This window comes from Carassius gibelio, chromosome B19 (assembly GCF_023724105.1).
Source record: "Carassius gibelio isolate Cgi1373 ecotype wild population from Czech Republic chromosome B19, carGib1.2-hapl.c, whole genome shotgun sequence".
Classification (NCBI taxonomy): Eukaryota; Metazoa; Chordata; class Actinopteri; order Cypriniformes; family Cyprinidae; genus Carassius; species Carassius gibelio.
Genome location: NC_068414.1, coordinates 15,110,747 through 15,130,375, shown reverse-complemented (window position 1 = coordinate 15,130,375; position 19,629 = coordinate 15,110,747). Strand labels below are relative to the sequence as shown.

At 39.2% G+C, this 19,629-nt stretch overlaps 1 protein-coding gene across 1 annotated transcript in view; it reads right to left on the bottom strand.

Annotated features, from left to right (window-relative positions):
- Positions 1-19,629, bottom strand: part of npr1a (natriuretic peptide receptor 1a) — a 123,445-nt gene that overhangs the window by 3,010 nt on the left and 100,806 nt on the right. The window contains exons 11-21 of the mRNA XM_052584333.1: positions 16,272-16,349; positions 15,953-16,057; positions 14,117-14,188; positions 13,567-13,726; positions 13,338-13,493; positions 9,097-9,265; positions 8,003-8,149; positions 1,070-1,193; positions 852-920; positions 289-463; positions 47-145 (exon numbers count right to left, since the gene is read on the bottom strand). Of these exons, the coding sequence (XP_052440293.1) occupies positions 47-145; positions 289-463; positions 852-920; positions 1,070-1,193; positions 8,003-8,149; positions 9,097-9,265; positions 13,338-13,493; positions 13,567-13,726; positions 14,117-14,188; positions 15,953-16,057; positions 16,272-16,349 (1,354 nt within the window). The remainder of the gene's footprint in view (positions 1-46; positions 146-288; positions 464-851; positions 921-1,069; positions 1,194-8,002; positions 8,150-9,096; positions 9,266-13,337; positions 13,494-13,566; positions 13,727-14,116; positions 14,189-15,952; positions 16,058-16,271; positions 16,350-19,629) is intronic.

Sequence of the window (19,629 nt, the reverse complement as noted above, 5' to 3'; positions counted from 1 at the left end):
CAGAAGTGTGGAACACAATCATTTCAAAAGTCTGGAGGCGCCTCACCTTCTCCATTGGATTCCATGCGTGAAGCTGTGTTGACGGTATCGCCAAACAAACAATACCGAGGCATTTTCAAACCAACCACCCCTGCACACACGGGGCCTGGACACATGAACACACACATAACCATCAGTCAAATCTTCTCATTAGACAGCCATCAACACACAGAGATGTCCTCAGAGAGGCCAGACCGCTGTGTGCTGTACTTGTATTCTATTAAACACTTCATGACCCCTGATCCTCACCGCTGTGGATGCCGATGCGTAGCCGGAGCTGCTGGTCGGGTCGGTGGCGGATTTGAAAGGAGTGAACAGCCTCCAGCAGAGCCAGAGACATGCGGGCAATCTCGCGTGCATGGAGTTTCCCATTCCTCACAGGAAGGCCTGACACCACCATGTAGGCATCACCGATGGTCTCCACCTGGGGGCAGCACACAAAAACACATCGTTCAGCTCAGTGGTGGGCAGAGACTGTGAGAAACATCTTAAAAGGACAGATTTTAGTTTTTTTCTTCTGTTGAACACAAAAGAAGATATTTTGAAGAATATGTGTAACTGAACAGTTGACGGTAGCCATTGACTTCCATAGTACAGAAAAGAATACAATGGAAGTCGATGGCTGCCGGAACCTGTTTTTTTTCTTCAGAATATCTTCTTTCGTGTTCACCAGAAGAGGGAAATTCATTCAAGTTAGGAAAAAAAAAACATGAGGGTGAGCAAATGATGACTAATTTTCATTTTGGATGAACTATCCCTTTGAGCTAATCGAGCATGAACAAGAAGTTAACGTAACGACTATCTGGAATTACCTTGTACACGTCAAAATTGTCGATGATTGCATCAAAGCAAGTGTAGAGATCATTCAGCAGCGTCACCACCTGTGGCAGGTGCAAATAGACAAATAGATCTGCTAGAATTCAATCTTGCACTCACGATTGTCACAGTAAAAAAAATAGGCTATAATTATTTCTGTACATCTGTTTGAGGAGCGTTTTCTGAATTAACCACTTTACAGAGGGTTTCTGACCTGCATGGGTGTGCTTTCAGCTGATAATGCAGTGAAGCCCACAATGTCACTGAAGTAGATGGTGACTGAGTCAAAGGCTTCTGCCTGCACCATCTCACCTCGCTTCAGCTGCTCAGCCACTGAGCTGAAACATAACACACACACACACACACACACACACACACAATCAGATAGAGCCTCAAGCCAGTGAGAAAAATTTATTCCACTGAAAAAACAAAACAAGACAAAATAATCATTGCACATAACTTTTGTTTTTTGATTGTTTTTTTTTGTTGTTGTTTTTTTAAAGTTTGGGGTCAGTAATATCTTTTATTGTTTTTGAAACAAGTCTCTTATGCTCACTATTGCTGCATTTATTTGATCAAATATATAGCAAAATTGTAAAATAATATTAATGTCAAATAACAGTTTTCTATTTGAGTGCATTTCAGTATCATTACTCCAGTCTTCAGTGTCACATGATCCTTTAGAAATCATTCTAATAAGCTGATTTAATGCTCAAGAAACATTTCTTAATATGAGCTCTGTCACAGACTGGCAAGGCTCAGCCACTTCACAATCACAGTGAACACCATCACCTGAGTTCTGATCACAAGCATCTGTCATGGATCAGCAATCACCCTCAGCTCCCATTCATAAGCACACACCTAATATAACTCCAGTGTCCGATCTCATTCATATGAAGTGGACTCTCTCTGATATCCGTGAGATTAAGTGAAAGACTTACCTTACTGCTATACCTACCTCCTGTGTTTCCTCCCCACATCTGAGGTGTGTGCAGTCCTCTGTCTCCCTTCCATGATCTCCTGTGAACCCAAGTTACAGTATTACTCTCCTCATCTTCCCTAAAGACTGAGATATTGACTTTAATACTCACCTGCCAGTACCAGTACAATACTTACCACTCCCATGGCCAAACTAGCACCTTTCTTTGGCTTGGCGGAGGTGTGCAACAGATTTCTGAGTTCACTTGCACTGGAGATGCAGCCACATCTTTATGCAACAGAAAGCACTAAAATAGCATTCATCATATCGCTGCTGATGGGGCGAGCGCTTCAATGGGCACATTTCCGATAAGTCTCTGGTAAACCTGTGGGTGATACCTCTGTCTGTGATCAATTATGTCATCTTCGTCAAGGGTCCCTGTCCATAAATGATTATGCCCTCAAATTTAGAACTCTCACTACAGCCAGTGGATGGAATGAGCAGGCACTTCTGACCACCTACCGGCAAGGAGCCAAGAGTGCAATTCCAGCTTGCAACCTATGATGATTCCTACACTCGACTCTCCCCTTGGGAGCGGCAGAGCTTACGTTTGTACTGTGGAGTTGGAGGGCATGTAATTGCGGCATGCCCAATTTATCCGCCGCGACCTATGGCGAGTGTCATTAAGCCATCAATGGTTAATATGCAGCCCCTCACCTCTGTTGTGAAACTTAGTGCCGCCGGTATCTCCCTTCCAGTACATGCCCTCCTCAACTCTGGGTCAGCCAGGAACTTCATCTCCAGAAGTCTCCAGTAGTTGACTGGAAAACCACTCAGCAGGAGACATATGTGAGACAGTGTGGGTCCTCTTCACTTGCAAGTGGGACAATTGCATGAGGAAACAATCCATCTCCTGGTTCTGGAGGATTCCACCACCGATGTGATCCTAGGGCATTCTTGGTTGGTGCAACATGATCCTACCATCTCCTGGAAAACTGATGAGGTCTATAAATGGGCCATGGGACTGTGCCATAGATCTGATTCTGGGTGAGCCAGTGCCCCATGGAATGATTTACCTCTTGTCACTCTCTGAACAGAATGCCATGGAGGAGTACATTGAGGAAGTGTTGCGTCAAGGCTACATCTGTCCTTCCACGTCCCCTGCTGCTTCCAGCTTCTTTTTGTTGCCAAGAAGGACAGTTGTTTGAGGCCTTGCATTGATTACCTGAAACTAAACAAGAGTACTGTCAAGTTCTGCTACCCACTTCCACTTGTCCTAACGGCCTTGCAAAATCTCTGCGGAGCCACCGCCTTCACCAAGTTAGACCTCCGCAGTGCAAACAACGTCATTTGGATAAATAAGGGGAATGAATGGAAGACCGCATTCGTGACCCCTACTGGACACTACGAGTATCTTGTCATGCTGTATGAACTGGTAAATGCCCCCTCCTTATTCCAGGACTTTATGCATGAGGTGATCTAGCATCTCCACTTGTTCATCCTCATCTACATTGCAGAGTTACACATACACGTTGTGGAGGTCATGAAACGCCTTAGAGAATTTCATCTGTTCTTCAAAGCAAAAAAAATAAAAAAAAATGCTCATTCCATCAATCCTGAGCTGCAGTTCCTTGGTTATGTCATCAGTGATGCTGGTATCCAGATGGATGAGGGGAAGGTCAATGCCATCAATCTGGCCTGTCCCAACCACAATCAAAGAACTTCAACGTCTCCTGGGTTTCACAAACTTTTAATTTAAAATTAATTTACCACTACAATTTTATTACCAGTCCACTCACCAATTTTCTGAGAGACAAACCCAAAACTCTCCTGGTCAGGAGCTACCACGGAGGCCTTTGAGGCACTGAAAGCTTTCACTTACTGCACCACTCCTCATCCACCCAGACCCTAACAAGCCTTTCGTGGTGGAGGTAGATACTTCAACTACGGGAGTATGAGCAGTGATTTTGCAGCAGCAGGGAACTCCAGCTAAACTCCATCCATGTGACTTTTTTGCTCACAAACTCAGACAGGTGGAGAAAAACTACTAAACTGGCAATAAGGAATTCTTTGCGATCAAGTTAGCCCTGGAGGAATGGAGGCATTGGCTGGAATGGGGCACATCACCCCTTCACTGTCCTCACTGACCATAAGAACCTGCAGTATCTACAAGACGCCAAGAGACTCAATCCTTGTCAGGCAAGATGGGCTCTCATCTTAACTAGATTAAATTTTACCATCTCCTATCGTCCTGGCCCCAAAAATGTAAAGGTGGATCCCCTGTCTTGTCTCTATGCTCCCGAAGAGGTCAGTCACCTACCATCTGGCAAGCTCCTCCCGCTGCCCGTTCCCAACTGTCCTTGGTCACACCTGCGGTAGGCTTCATCACTGACCTGCTAGTCTCAGATGGCATCATGTATTCTAGTAGTCATTGTTTGATTCTCGAAATCCTGCCATCTTCTCCCCCTCAAGGGCTTACCCACAGCTATGGAAACCGCTGAGATCATGTTTAACAATATCTTAAGATATTACGGAATTCCTGAGGACATTGTTTCTGATCATGGCCCACAGTTTCTCCAGAGTATGAAAGGCATTCTTCTCCCTCCAAGATGTGACCATAAACCTCTTGTCTGGATACCATCCCCAGTCTAATGGGTAGATGGAGAGGAAAATTTAAGATATTGGGCATTTCCTACAAACTTTCTGCCATGACCACCAGAACTCTTGGAACCAGTTCCTAGGCTGGGCAGAGTATGCACAAAACTCTCTTCATCAGCCATCCACTGGACTCACTCCCTTCCAGTACATACTCGGGTACCAGACTCTCCTGTTCCCGGATGTCCCTTAGGTCGAATTTACTGGTTCTGAGAAAGTGAAAGGGTCTGGGACGCAGCTCACCATCAGCTTCAGCAGGCAGTGTGCAGAACCAAGATGACAGCAGACCTTCGACGGACCGAGACCCCCATCATACCAACCTAGACAGAAGGTATGGCTGTCAACATGGGACATCAGGATGCACCTGCCGTTTAAGAAGCTCAGTCCCAGATATGTTGGCCCCTTCACCATCCTCAGGCAGAACAATCCAGTCACTTACCAACTCCAGCTTCCATCACAATATAAAATTAATTCCTCCTTCATTAATTAATTCCTCAGCTCCCATTCATAAGCACAAACCTCACATCTCTCCAGTGTCCGATCTCGTTCATACGAAGTGGACTCTCTCTCTCTGATATCTGTGAGATTCATTGAGAAACTTACCTTACTGCTATACTTACGTCCTGTGTGTTCTCTTGTGTCCGTCCTAGTCATCAGCTCCATGGATTCCCCAGTCTGTCCTTCGTCTGAGGTGTGTGCAGTCTTCCTTCCACAATCTCCTGTGAACCCAAGTATTACTCTCCTCATCTTCCCTAAAGACTGAGATATTGACTTTAATACTCACTTGCCAGTACCATCAACCTCTCTTGCTGAAAATAAACAACTCTCTGTGTGAGTCTCCTTCCATAACAAGCTCTTTAGACTGCTGTACATTGTTGTGGAAACATGACAAATTCTATTAATTTTTGGATGAAAAGAAAATTAAAAAGCATTTATTAGAAATATAACATCATAAACATTTATTTGCCACACACACTAATAAAACAAATTTAATTGTTGATTTTCTTTTCTAGGAAATCCAGGAAAGGATGTGCATGACCAGCGGTGCACTTACTGCGACCTGAAAAGTTTAGATGTTTCTAATTTAATTTTCTACCTGTTAGATTGTGTTTTAGATCTATATGTCTACACCTAGATAGCCTTAACGTAGGCCTACCCTTTACAATAATGAAATACTAATTATTGTTGTACAAAATAGGGGTTCCAAGCCTACTGATTCCTACTAGTCTATTTTTTTTTAATAAAAAATGCTCGAGTTACTCGGCTATTCATGGTTCATGCTATTGTAAATGAAAACAAAATAAATAGTTTTTTTTAATCAATAAACGCGTATTAATGTATAGCCTTATGCAACAATTAAACATGTACAAGTATTTGTATCTGTAACAGTCACAAATTGTTGCATTCGGATGCAACGTCGTACAGTTACTTGATAAGACCGTTATGTCTTTTCTTTTTTCTTTTTGTAGTTATCACTCAACAAGTATGTCGTGTTAAACTAAAATAATTATTAATTTATAAAATAATATTTATCATGCAAGCAGAGCGATGTCATGACAAACGTTTAGTGATCATCTGAACACGACTGAATCCATTTAATGCGCACATTTTCATTACGCAGAACAGAACACTTGAGCGAGTCTTGTTAATGAACTTTACTAAACAGATGTGTGTGTGCCGCGCAAACCAGCAAAAGGTAAAGATGCAAACTTGTAGGACAAGTAGACAATGTATCCGTATCGAAGCTGATTATTAATCTACTCTTGAGAGAGAACAGATTTGTTTTTTGAGAGACTGAGACCCGCAGCGCGGCTGTTTGATCTGTGAGCGCGCTGTGCTTATTCCATTCATTCGTATCATTTCGTAGCCTAAGCTTTAAACATTTGCCTTTTAAATATATACAAATAATACAACGGGTATGATGTATTATTATAGTTAAAATTACTCTTTTGCAACGCTCTGATTTCTGAGAGATAAACAGAGAGGCGACAACAATGCGGTGTTTGATTTGCTCTCTTTTCACTCATAAAGTTTACATTCATTCACTTCTGGCGCTGATGCCCTGGCTCACCTGTTATCTAGCAAACACCAGACTCTGTCAGCTTCAGTCGAGTATTCAGGCAGAATTATTCCTTGTGCGTTATTCGTTTTTTAAGCCATTATCCGTGCCTTTCCGAATAAGGTATTCGGCTTCAGGCACAACCCTAATTATTACATTACATATTTTATTTTTACATGCAACCTAGATAAGGTCTTATAGTAACAGCTCCACGCAATATTGTAATTCTAAAATTCACGTCGTACTTGCCAACACTTTGTATGCATTATGGTTAATGCATGCTGGAGTAGTCGATTGTTTTCGACAGCGCTCGACTAGTCTATGCAATCCCTAGTGCAGTATGACAAAAACTTTGCTGTATTTATGTGCGCATGCCCAGTAGAGCCAAACGTATCCCTTCTAGCCTTAACTGCGCGCATTTGTCATATCCCGAGCTTTGCGTGTGTCTGTGCACTGTGCCAAGGCATCAGTCATTTAAATTTTTGACCACAGACATAATGTCAGCAAAAGCAGCATTATTAAGTAAATAAAATGAACATAAAGTACATAAAAATAATTTGACCTTACAGCCCCAAACTGTTCTAGAGGGCCAGTGTCCTTTATAGTTTAGCTCACAGGATCGGACTGGGGGTAAAACCAGTACTCATTACCAGGGCCCCAAAGGAAGAGAAGGCCGTTGAAAAGTATGAATCTGAAATATATTTTATTTTACCTGGATATTTTCATGGGTGGGGGGCATGGGGGCCCATCAGGATCGCCTATACATAGGGCCCGGGATCTTGTGTAACGCCCCTGTTAGCTTTAACCCTAATTATACACACTTGAACCTAATCAAGCTCTTAATAGACACACTAATCTTCCAGGTGTGTTAAGGCCAGTTGGAGCTAAACTTTTCAGGACATCTGCCATCCAGGGTCTAGTTTGGAGACCCCTGTCCTACAGAGTCGTTACTTTGCACATGCTTTTTGATCATTACAAATAATAATGTAAAATTATTTTCTTAGAATAGGAGATATGCTGTCTCTCGCATCACAAACATTATCAGTAGTTAAGTATGTGGTCTTGAAGAGGACCCTTTTTTCTCTCATTTGGACTCGGTCTTGGACTTGGACTCGAAACTTTCGGACCTGGACTTGACTTGGACTCGAACCTCTTTGGACTCGGTCTTGACTCGGTCTCGACTAGTCCTGGATTTGGACTTGACTTGGACTCGACAAAGCTGGACTTGACTTACGCTCTATTCTTTTCTCTCTGACATTCTGAAAATATATTTCACAAATCTGACTTGCAGTTTTGAGAACTGTGAGAAAATTCTAAATTGTGAAATGTAAGCTTGCAAATGTCAGAATTGCAAGATTTTAACTGAAAACAGGTCTTCCATATTTTGCTGTCACTTTTGAATTAAATGATGGATAAAAGTTTTAACTTCCTTAAAAATATAATTGACCCCAGACTTTTGAAATGTAGCACATCGTCATATGATTTACAAATGCTTTGAACAAACTAGGACTCACTGTGGGAGGATCTGATAGAGCAGAGCTTCAGCTTTACGCTTCTCCTCATGGTACGCCTGCGTCCTCTCCTCCACCAGCTCCTCCAGGTTATTGGCATACTGCTCCATACGGGACAGCAGGTTATCCAGGATGTTGGAACCATATCCCCTGAGTCCAAAACAGAGAAGATGAGGCAGAGACAAGAGCACATGGGCAAATGGGCAGTGGAGGCACAAAAAGATCAACTGAACACCCATAACCCCCAGGATTTATCATGTAAACAATGATTAATAAAATATTAACTAAGAAAATGATTTAAAATTATTTCATATTTTAGTTGACAGCATAGTATCCATAACTCCATCTAAGACTTTATACCATACTATCCCACAGAACTGCAATTTTGTCCACAAATCAGTGCATAAAATTTGAGAAAGTGGGCGATTCCTTGCACATAATTTTGAAAACTTTTTATGGAACTGCATTATCAGCAGTCCCAGCCTTGGCTACAGCGAGGGGAAAGGAAGAGGACAGGAAAGAAATCAATCCTTTTTTCCCCTGCTCAAAAATGCAATTTTATAAAAGGTATTTTTAACAATGCAGCAAAGGTTTTAAAATATCTTTAAAAATTTACATAATGAACCTTTGTGTGTCCGTTAATAACAAATATTTTCATATGCATATACATTTCAGGTAAGACTTTGGGCCCTATTTCAATGATCTAAGCACATGGTCTAAAGCGCAAGGCGCATGTGCACTCAGGGCATGTACAAATCCACTTTTGTTAGTTTAACGATGAGAAAAACGGTTGGGATGCCCAGTGCATTGTCTAAAGGGGTTGTGCCTATTCTCTTAATGAATAATGGGTGTGTTTTGGGCATAACATGCAATAATCCAATATGAGTTTGAACATGTCTCTAGAGAGAAAATGGAGTTGCATTGTAATTCTTAAATATATATATTTTAATATATGGCATGTTTGCGTGCTGCTGCACATCCCTATGTGTGTAGAGTGCACACCTTTAGGAGCATATTTCTAACGTGCTTAAATAAAATAAAAAAATAAAAGTAATTTGAATTTGAATTGTATCTGAGCTGGTTTGTGAATCAGGTACCGGTTATTCTTGCGGAGCAGTACTTTAATCTGGTTGAAGTCGGGCCTCTCGTTGACGTCTTCTGACCAGCAGCGCTGCATCAGCTGTCCCAACTCATCACTGTGGCTCTGAGGACACAGCAGCGGACGCAGGTACGGCCAGCGGCCCTCTGCCACACGCTCTATGATCACTGAACCACAAAACAAGTGATGATAAGAAAAAATGAACAAACACGCAATTAAACATTCTCCAAACAGCGAGTTACACAACTCTCTATCACACAAGAAATAGCATACACAAATGAGCACATAGAATTAGCATAGCAAATTTCACAGAAAAACAGTGATTGTGATTGGACTCCCCACTGGTGCGAGAGATAGAAAGAGAGCAAATGTGTGAGAAAAAAAAAGAGATGAAAGTGTAATTCGCACCATGGACTTAACAAATGTCTTCACAGCAATCAAGGGGAGAGATGAGGATACAAAGCTGACATGACCTTTCTGTCCCACACCTCACCGCACTCAGGAAAAAAAGTTATATATATTTTGTATATCTTCATCCATTAGTCTTTTAGCTGGCTCTAAAAAACGTCTGGATGAGCTACATACAAAGCTGTTTTAAAGTAGCTTATATATACACTACAAAGAATGCTACATATATTGATGTGTTGAAAAAAAAAAGATTTTTCACCCTCATGTTGTGAGACCTTCCTTCCTCTTCAGAAGACAAATTAACAAATTCTGATTAACAAAAAGTGTGCAATAATATTCTCATAGCTTCATAACATTACGGTTGAACCCCTGATATCACATGCACTATCATAACGATATCCTTACCACCTTTCTGGGCCTTGAACGTGTCGATTGCATTGCTGTCTATGGAGGGTCAGAAAGCTCTCGTCTTTCATCATATCTTCATCAAAAATATCTTAATTTGTGAATAAAGGTCTTAAGGGTTTGGAACAAGATGAGAGTGACTAATTCATGACAGAATTAACATTGCTGGATGAACTACCTCTTTAAAGTTTATAATTTTAAATTGCTACTTTATCATTACAAATGTGTTATTACTAACATTTGTAAATACTGTATCATTTTATTTAATCATATTTCAAAGACAATATATTTAATTATAGAACTAAACAAAAGAGATGTATTTAAGTCTTATGTGAGCCAACTGTAAAGTTCAGCTTGTTTTTTTTTTATATTAAAATTTACAAGTCATTGGAATTAAGCATTCGTAAACATTTAATTAAGTTAACACTTAAAGGCAGGGTAGGTGATTTGATTCAAAAACAGTTTTTTCTTATGCTGGTTGAAAGTTCCGATAGCAATCACCAGTTTAAGTGGTCTAAATATATTTATATGTATTCATATAATCCGTAGAAGCCGTAGGACCATAAAATGTTTTTTCAATCAAAATATTGGGTCTTGCTGTCCTACCTGCCTGTCAACATATATATCTGTATACCTCTGTGCACCCTTTTTGCAAAGACATGATATGTCATCAGTTCGATCAATTACGCTTCTGTAGGCTGGGCGAAATGTTTATTATTATTGTATTATTAAGTGCTTTGTACTGTAATGAATGAGACACGAGGTAATCTGAGAGCATTGACGCCGTCCCTCATCGTGTCGCTGGTTAGACTCTGGTCTGTCTGTGCACGCTCATGTGTTTTGGAGGAGGCGTGGCTTTGGAGAGTGATTTGCAGGTAGGGTGGGATCTTATGCTTTTAAAGCTAGCTCTGAAATCACCTGCCCTGCCTTTAAATATATTCTAAGTACTACTTTTTAAAGGTATGCGTAAGTGTACTCTTTTTATACCTAAGCATACTTCTGTTGCTCTGACAGTAAATGGCATCCTCTCATTGCTGTCTTTGATTCCTGTGTTCTGGTGGTGAGCTGGCTCTGCTCCAGACACGTCACTCATGTTTTGTTGTCTCTCTTTAATGCAGCCGGTGGTATGTGTGTGGTGATCCGGTTATGAGGACGGGTGACATTCACTGAGTGTGTGTTTGTATCCATGACTCTGTACATAAGCAATACTGACACCGATAGAATGTAAATAAGACTCAGAACATACTGTAACAAAGACTTTGCAACCCAAAGCACACAAAATAAAGAAAGCAACAGAGACAGTAACTGTGTCACAGCTGATAGTGTCCAGGATACTTTGCACAAACAAAGAATACTTCTAAAGGTTTATATGCAGCATAACTTCTAACCGGTATATTTATCACATGTATTTGTGTATATATAGGCCAAAAAAAAGTATTTGAACACTCTAAAATGCCTGAATGTCATTGCAGGACATATGATTAAACCAGTTGTCATTTGTACAAATGCTGCGTGAATTATTCTCAGAACCAACTTCACTTTTCTGAGAGATTTTTTATTTTACTTTTTAAGGAATTGTTAATCTAAAAAAAATGAACTAACCTCTCAGTTCCATCCAAGATTTAGATTAATTTGTTTCTTCATTGGAACAGATTTGGAGAAATGTAGCATTCAATCACTTCCTCATCAATGGATCCTCTTACAGTGAATGGGTGCCATCAGAATGAGAGTCCAAACAGCTGATAAAAACATCACAATAATCCAGTCTCCAGTCAGGGTTTTGAACATAAAATGTACTGATGATATTTCGCTTCACAAGATGTTAATTGTTGGACTGGAGTGGTGTGGATTACTTGTTGATTATTGTGATGTTTTTATCAGCTGTTTGGACTCTCATGCAGAGGATCCATTGGTGAGGAAGTGATGTAATGCTACATTTCTCCAAATCTGTTCAGAAGAAGAAACAAACTCATCTTCATCTTGGATGGACCTGAGGGTGAGTAGATTTTCAGTTCTGGGTGAACTATTCTGTCAATAGGCTGGTATTTTATTTAAAACCTATGAAATTTCTTCGTGTGAAATATTTAGCTTTTAAAGTATGATATCTTTCAAATAAATGCCACGTGGTTTAATATTTAGTTTTCTAAAGTAATGGCATTTCAAGTGTGCAAAGATTATTTAGGCCACTGTTACTAATGCTTTGACAAATGAAACTGTTTTAATTTGTGCTCACAAAGTGAGTAAGAGAGAGAGAGGTGAGGTGAATGTAATCACAGCTGACACTGAAAGAAAAAATGACATGGAAAAGCCAACCGTGCTTTCTGTGTAATTCACTGCATAATCTGTATCTTATTAACACATTTTATTTAATGTTGTTTTGATTCACATCAAAGCACTAAACGAGAAAGCACTTTCACCTGCATAATGAGTTAACCATTCTCATGAGTGTGTAATGCTGAAATATTCAAATTTACCCAAAAAACATCTCTTGATAGAGTGAAATAAAATGACTGTCTATTTTATGGTTCTCTAGGGATCAAGCAGCAAGCCATGCTTTTCAGTGACTGTTGCTAAAATGTAACGCTCACCCAAATACAACAATTTCACGTGTGCTTCTATTGCTATTTGCTATTAAACAAGCAAGAACCAATGAAATCAGTCATATCAAACCCAGCACGAAGAGATAAATAAGACTATCCGCAATACAGAAAAAAAAGAGCCAGAAAAAAAAACCCATAAAAAGACACAAAAGTTAAAACTTATATTTTTGTACCTTATTTACACTAAATGGTGCATATTAATTCCTTAAAGGTACACATTAATACCTAAAAAGTGCATATTAGTACTTCTTAAAAAAGGCCCCCCATTTTTCCCCCGAGAGTGTTGAAAAAAAAAAACATTAAAAATATATAGAACTGTAATCTTCATGCTGATTTCAGTGTTGTTATTGTTAACTAAAAATTGAAAATATTACCGGTTATTAAAAATAAAAAAAACTTTTTTAAAACAAAATTACAAATTAGTTTAATAGATTTTTTGGATTAATTGCTAATTTAGTTGTTTTGATAATTGAAGTAAAGCTGAAATCAAATAATATTATCAGATAAAACATTTAAACCTGAACAAATAGATTTCATATGGTTTCATACAAGATCCAATGTATTTTTCTGTGTATTTATTTATTTTTATTATTTTGGAATTTGTATTTATAAATTAATTCAATAATAATATTAAACTGTTGGGCAGTTGCAGCACGACACGAGGCTTTTCTACAACATAATATCATGACATATTGTTGATATTTTTATGAAAAAAAAAAAAAAAAAATCTAAATAAATGTATTAAAAAATAAAATAAAATAAATAATACTTCTAGTAAAAAAATAACCTTGATTACACGTTCAGAGCATTGTGTTTGACCTCTGACCTTTAGGGCTGAGACAAGGGCCTTCCAGGTAGAATACGCCCTTCAGCAGGGCGAGTTCCTGCAGGATGATGCCAAAGCTGTAGACGTCACCCTTCTGTGTCCCACATGCAGGTGGGTTGTCGGCACGCAGAAGCTCGGGGGCCGTCCACAGCTTGCCTGCGAACGCAAACATGGATGTTAAATCTTCACAAGCACACAATCTGTACCTACATGTTGCCACAGTACTCACGTGCATAGAAAGCATGCACATCCTCCAGGCTGTTCTCCTTGCGGAAACTTTCCAGGCCGTAATCTGTGATCTTCAGCACGAAGCGACTGTCCACCACACAGTTGGAAGACTTCAGATTGCCGTGGGAGACAATGACGCTGTTGTGGAGGAACGCCATTCCCTGAATGGTAAAAAGATGACGGTCTTACAAACACAGCTGACAGCATCCATTGTATTTACCCACATTACACCATGAAAATATTAATTACAGACTCTTTTGCCACTGCAATATGCTTTCTGGAGTCATAATTTGTTCGTCAGGAAACTGACATCCTCATGAACCACTTCAAATTACACACATCTCAAAACCACCCGTATAAAATGTCTCACAGGAGGGTGCCTCAGTTTAACCTAAAAGTATATTTTTAAAAAATGCAAAGCAGTTTGATTTGAAAGATTTATATTTTAGTGTTCTTTGACAAGCACCATTAAAACAGCAAGACATCTTTTCCCTCTTCTGTTCCTCCTGAGATTAAGAGCAGAAGAGAGTCTCTGATGTAAAAACACTCACCTTAACAATGTCATTGATCAGAGAATAGCGAAACATCCAGTCCAGCGTGATTCCTTCACTCTCCATGAGGTCCTACAGGTCACACACACACACACACGCACACACACACACACACACACACACACACACACACACACACACACACACACACACACACACACACACACACACACACACACACACACACACACACTTCATGTGGTGGAAACAAGACTTGATGGATATTAATTATATTCCCTCACATCATCCTGTCAGTTAACTGTGATTATATTTTCAGATTGTATGGCTAAAGTGTGTAATTTTCTTGTTCAAATACTCCATTCCTGTCTGAATGTGCAGAGACGACTCTAAGCAAGCCATTTGTAGACTTGCTTTGAAGAGTAACAAAGCAACACTGGCTCATCCAACAGCATTACTTTAGGGGCGGGGCTAAGCATTTTTGGCGCAAAGTCTTCTAGTGGCACATCAAAATCCAGCTAGGAAGTTTGTATTTATTGTGAAGTCGAAATTATGATATCAGGTGCATTCAAATTACTTTGGTTGGAGCCTGGTGGTGATGTTCCTTTTCTATATAAAATTCAAAGAAAATTTAGTAACTTTACATCTTCAAAATGATGAATAAACACTAGTTTTTATAAGATTTATGAGGGTGCTGTAAATTTAATTGTAATTGCATGATACCGTGGTATTTTCTACATGCATTTTTTACATTTTTGTTTTTTAACCAGTATGTGTGTTCCCTAGGAATTGAACCCACAACACAATGCTCTACCACAGGAACTTTTGAAGTATGTAATTTAATTGTGAGCTCAGCAGGGAGTTTTTTAGATTTGAGGATTCCCCCATTCATTTAGATAGGGCTTGGTCTTGGATGCCCAAAATAGCTGCCCGGAGACATCGCAAATATGACCGTCAACTTTCCTTGAAAGGGACTTTGATTCAACTCAAAGCTGATTTCAGTAGAGTTTGACAATAGCATGTTGCTAAGCTAACAAAATATATACTAGTAAAGCACAAAATACATAGCACAGACAAATATTAGCTTTAAATTCTATTAAATAGTTTTTAATATACTTATTTTGATAATGATTTAAATAAACGTTGATTTTTTTTTTCACTAAGCCAGTGAGGTTTTTGATGAACTAAATCAATTTAAATTTGTTTTCAGTTATTGAAATGAAGCTGAAATAAAAAATAAACATTAGGTGAACAAAATAGAAAATTAAAATATTGCCTAGGCAACTAACTTGTGTAAATAATCTGAAGTTAAACATTTAGAGTACTACAGTTACTAAAACTAAAAGTGAAATAAAAAATGAAAACAAAAAATAAATGGATAAAAATTTATAATTCAATTAAAACAACTGAAAAACTGAAAATATGTAAAATTATTAGCTGATCAAAAATATTGTGTTTGTCCTATCTGTCAAAGATACATGCAGTGTTGCCTTAGAAGAAATTATCTTAGCATAGTTATTCATGTCAGAACTATGTCCTAAAATGTTGTCTAATTAGACGGTAGAAGCTGTATTTATTATTTTTGTGTTTGTGGACATTTATGTGTCTATACATTTAAAAAAATAAATTAATAAAATAATTAATTATTCAACACCTAAATGTATTATGTATTTATTTATGTATGTATTTATTTATTTATTATTTTTTTATTTTATTTATGCATGCAGTAAAAAAGGTTGGCAAGGAAAGTCAAAATCTGAATCCTTATAACCGAGCCCTGCTTGCTGAAACAAATAGTGCTGCTTAAACACGAGTCCTCTATTAATACACTAACTGTAGGTGCAGTAACTGTGAGCAGTGGGCTGCGTGACTGTTCACCTGTAAGCTCCCTCGAGGGCAGTACTCAGTAAGGATGCAGGTGTTGGGTGGGCCGATACAAGCGCCGATAAAGCGCGTCAGGTGTTCATTCTGTACATCACGCATCTGTTATAGGAGGAGAAAGGAACAGAAGGGAAAAGAGGAGGGAGAACAGCATGATGAGGAAAGGACAGAGAGAGAGAGAGAGAGAGAGAGAGAGAGAGAGCTGTTCAGTCCCTCTTTTCCATCAGTCCCCGGCTATTAATATCTCCCAGGACATCATACAAACTTAATTAAGGAACCTGGCAAAAAGCACAAAACGGCATGGATGCACACTTACATGCTTGAGTTCAAACAGCACTTTCCTGGTGAGCTCGATGCGTTTCTTGTTGACATACTTAATGGCTGATATGTTTCCCTGGAAAAGAGGCATCAACGCACATTAATTTCACCCTGATTGCTATCGTGGACTTGACAAAGAGCTGGAGGGCTTTGGGGACGGGGGACCATCATTTAAAAGAAGAAAAAGAGCAACATAATGCGTTAATTAAGCACCATCCTGATTAATGGGGGAAATGATGACATGTGTACATGAATAGCGCTCATCCTCATGGGTTCTGCTTAATTGGAGAGGAACTATAGCTCATCCGTTGAAGAAGGGGCCCATTGGACAGGGCACACCAATGGCATTATAGGAGATCCAAAGATGAACCCTTCCATTATTTGACATTTCTGTTGCTATGCAGAATTTGTTATTTATTTATGTTCAAAACAGCACACAGCCTGCAACAGAATCTCACAACTCACAGGAATAGAACGAAAAAGGTAGAACAAAACAGAACTGGAAATGGGTGGGGCTTAGTAGACCAGATGTTGTGTCTAATTAGGGTGGTCATATGTGGCATTTATACACGGCACGTCCTGGCCAGGATTTTTATATTGCCTAAAACATCCAAAGTAGTTTGGCCAATAAGATGCAGGAATTGTACATAATCGACCAATTGTGGCACGTGAGAAAGTGGGATCTACAGAGAACGATCAAAACAATGCAAATACGCACAAGTTAGATGTGTTTGTACGTTTGCTTGACTTGAAGGAACGCTGTGCAGACAGATCATTGTATGAATCCAAAGTACAGCGAGATTGATTAAAAAGCACAAGAAACCGCACGATCTGCTCTCTATAGCTCTCGCTGAACTTAAGTACATCTTACGGTGTAATTTCACAATTACTTCTACTGTCTTTGAAATATGGTTAAAGTGCATTCCTGAATTCAGTTACAAGCATTAATGGTAAACTAAAATATTGAATTTCTATAAAAAAATTGTATACAATAATTAAATATATTTGTAGTAATGAAGTTGCAATTTAGTACATATACGCCGCGCAAATGTTTCCACTTGATTAAACTATTTTTCATGTGTGTGTTCACATTGCAAGTTTCATACCATTCAGACGAAGTTAAAAATAATAATAACATGCTTCGTTTTAACATGGCAATTAAAAATAGAAGACAAAAAATCTTGAAATTTGAATGTGTAACGGATATGCAGGTCATCGATTTATGGGTTCTGAACTAATGAATAACGGTTCGTTAAATCTAATTGCAAACTGAACACTTTTAGATTTTGAATTCAGGCACATAAAATGAAACCTTTTTACACTAAATGCCAGGCCTGGCGCCAGCCTGCCTGGCTGGATTTAAATTATTTACGACAAGAAATTCCAGAGTTACGTGAGCAAACGAAACACCCACATTCCTAAACATACACACACAAACTTTTCTTTAAGCTCTCTATGTAAGTCCTTAATAAAATGTATTTTGAATATGTTTGTGTGTTGCATAAAATGGTTAATCCTTGTTATGTGAGGAGTATAAATTGCTAACTTATAAATTGGAAATGCTTCTCCTAATTTTAATGTTCTCAAATAGAACCATGGGTTTTAACCCTACCCCCTTAGTAGCTCATAAAACTTTATGATCCCACTGGGAAACAGGACAGGAAAAGCCAGCCCACTGGCACCTTTTTCTCAATGTATTCTAAACTATTACCTTTTCTTAATGTATTCTAAATGTATTAAGTATTAAGTTTAGTGACGTTACATTCAGCCAAGTATGGTGACCCATACTCAGAATTTGTGCTCTGCATTTAACCCATCTGAAGTGCACACAGAGCAGTGAACACACACACACACTGTGAACACACACCCGGAGCAGTGGGCAGCCATTTATGCTGCGGCGCCCGGGGAGCAGTTGGGGGTTCGATGCCTTGCTCAAGGGCACCTAAGTCATGGTATTGAAGGTGGAGAGAGAACTGTACATGCACTGAACTGCACTGAACTGTACATGCACAAAAGAACTGTACAGAACTGTATCATGTGTTAGTCAAACTTTAAATGTGTGTAATTCTGCATTGGAATGTAACTTCATGTTTTGATCATTTATATAGGTTATTTTTGGTGTCTGTTTAATCGTCATGCTTTGACGGACTCACTTATATAAAGGGAATTAAGGCAAAATGTATTAATCTGGAATTACGAACTTGCTAGTATATCACTGCTGAAATCTGATAAGCCAGAACTTATTAGAGTGGGTGTTCCCCCAGAGACAAAGGAACTTTCATTGGTTTCATTGGACGTTCATTGGTTGTTCACGCGAACAGAGGCCTGAACCCGTCGAGCTATAAAGGACTGACCCAGGAAGTTCCACCCTCTCTTAGCCTCTCTTAGCTCTCTCTTCGCTTCTCCTCTTCTGACCCTGCTCGTCCTTCTTCGCGGCCTTGGGCCGCTCTCCTATCGCTGTCCCTCTCAGCACGCCGGCTCAGAGGACAGCCGTTCTCATGGCTCCTTCGGGAGCTTTTATCTCTTTTGTTTTTGTTTCTTTCCCTTACTAAGTTTATTTACCTATTCGCCTCTCCACACGAGGAAGACGAATTCTGAAACATTGCTTTGTTGGACCTTTCAAATATCGCGCGATTCCGCAGCAACTCCCGGAAGACACGAAAGAACACGCATTGCCACAAAGGACCACGCTGCTCCAGCTCACGCTGTTCACACGCACGCTGGTCTAGCGAGTCTTCAAAGACCACGCTCACGCACGCTGGACCCATGCAAGTATCATTCTCTATGGAGATCTAAATGCTGCTTAAAGTTTGTCTATGATTTGATTCATTGTTGTCTTTCAAGGTTTACTGTCTGTGACTTTGCATAACTGAGCTCATTCTGTGATCACGCTCTCTCTCTCTCAGCTCTCTCTCGTCCTTTCTTTCTCATTCATTCTCTCTCTCTCTCTCCCTCATTTGGATTCCGTTATGTACAAAGTTTACTGTCTGTATTGTCGTACGCGTATTTACTCTGTGTGGTTTGTAGTTGGAAGTATTATTAGTTCAATTATTAAAAACCAATATATATTCATGATTGCCTTTGCCTAAGAGGTCACATTACGAGTCAATGAAATGTCTGATCTTTAGCTACACACTTTTTACCTTTAATAACTAAATTTATCATAATGATAGGATAATGTTTTCATGGCCAGATAATATTTTTCCTTGAATTATAAGAAGTGATAACTTTATTGAAAATTTATAAGTTTGATTTGCGGTAATTTACAGTAAGAGATATCACCATAATTGATATGAAGAATGGAATATTGACATATTAATGAGTAAATTACAGTTCCCTGTAATGAGTTATTGATA